Source organism: Rasamsonia emersonii (assembly GCF_000968595.1).
Source record: "Rasamsonia emersonii CBS 393.64 chromosome Unknown ctg1118621760468, whole genome shotgun sequence".
NCBI lineage: Eukaryota > Fungi > Ascomycota > Eurotiomycetes > Eurotiales > Trichocomaceae > Rasamsonia > Rasamsonia emersonii.
In genome coordinates, this window is record NW_013562981.1 from 1 (window position 1) to 1,278 (window position 1,278).

The 1,278-nt window shown below is 47.6% G+C and overlaps 3 protein-coding genes across 3 annotated transcripts; 2 read left to right on the forward strand and 1 right to left on the reverse strand.

The window, feature by feature from the left end:
• Positions 1-232: 232 nt before the first annotated feature.
• On the reverse strand, positions 233-514 carry T310_6867 (uncharacterized protein; the record flags this gene model as incomplete). Its single annotated transcript, XM_013470326.1, has 1 exon — positions 233-514. A coding segment is annotated over one exon (282 nt), but the record flags the coding sequence as incomplete, so codon positions are not given.
• A 54-nt stretch (positions 515-568) lies between these two features.
• On the forward strand, positions 569-865 carry T310_6868 (uncharacterized protein; the record flags this gene model as incomplete). Its single annotated transcript, XM_013470327.1, has 1 exon — positions 569-865. One exon carries the CDS (start codon positions 569-571, stop codon positions 863-865), a length of 297 nt encoding a protein of 98 aa, XP_013325781.1.
• Positions 866-871: 6 nt separating this feature from the next.
• On the forward strand, positions 872-1,276 carry T310_6869 (uncharacterized protein; the record flags this gene model as incomplete). The annotated part of the gene is made up of 1 exon (XM_013470328.1): positions 872-1,276. A coding segment is annotated over one exon (405 nt), but the record flags the coding sequence as incomplete, so codon positions are not given.
• Between the last annotated feature and the right edge of the window lie 2 nt (positions 1,277-1,278).

The following is a 1,278-nucleotide window of genomic DNA, read 5'->3' on the forward strand; positions in this document are numbered from 1 at the left end:
AGTGTTGCTGTTGCAGCGTCGCAGTGCCAAGCCTCCGCGCAGGCGAAGCGATTCCTAGTGCAACCCTTCGCTTCGGGCGTCTCCGATGCCAGCCGCTGCGCTCGCCATGTGAACAACTACACCTGGTGATTTCAATTGCATAATAAATTCCACTGCCCCGCGTTATCTCTGTTTGACACGCGAAGAGGCTTTGCGGAGAAGTCTGAGATATCATTGTCGAGCACTCCCACGCTCAGACGAGCTTCCGGTTAATTTGAGCGTTCTTCCGCCGTGGCTCCTTCCGTTTGTCTTGAGTAGCGCCAATGCCAAGACTTTTGACGGTTCGCCCGCTGTCGAATAATATTGATCCCGCTGGACGTTCATCTAACAGCAAGTCAAGGCGTTTGACTGCAGAGATAAGACATCCAACAATCCAGAACACCACCAACAAGATTCTGTGGAAGACGTGGGGGAAGCACACAGAACAGAGCAGAACAGAACCTGCCGCACAGATATCTGAACAGACTGAACTAGCTTAGGTCTAAGCCCTTAACTACCTAGTCCTGTCATCTTTCCCCCCACAGCCTAGATGAGAAAAAAAGCTGTCTTGGCGCACGAGATAATTTCTCCTGAATTCCAGAAAACCCAGAATCTGTTATGCAATAGAAACGGAAGAATTCCGTCAACCCATATGTTCTTGATAGACCATGAATATAATTTACCTAGTTACAGCACGGAGCACTTGTCAAGCTCCACTCCCCACGCCGAGATACCCGGAGCATTAATTGCTTCGAGAACCAAACCATGTGCACACAGTCGCGCGCGGAGAAGCTTGTTGCTTCTTGTCTTGGTGGCAGGAAAGGATAATAGGAGGGATTTAATTTAAATTTAAATTAACCAGAACGTGCGGAGGAAGCTTGATACGGAGTGTTCCAGACCATGGTTGAAACCGAGGAATAACGTAATCAACCACCGAGCGACGAATACCACCGAGCGACGAATTTTCCTCCACCCTACCACTTCCTTTTTTCAACGCGTCATTTTATCACCACCACTATCAAAAATGCCTTTATCTCAAGAAAACCGAATTCAAATGGCTATTGCAGCTTATAAAAATCAAAAAGTCAAATCAATACTGAAGGCTGCAGAGATTTTTGGGGTGCCTGAGGCTACCCTTCGCGCTCGCCTTAAAGGAAGACAACCACGCGCAGAAACACGTGCTAATGGCCATAGATTAAAGGCTATTGAAGAGGAAACACTTATTCAGCGATTACTAGAGGCAGATAAACGAGGTTTTCC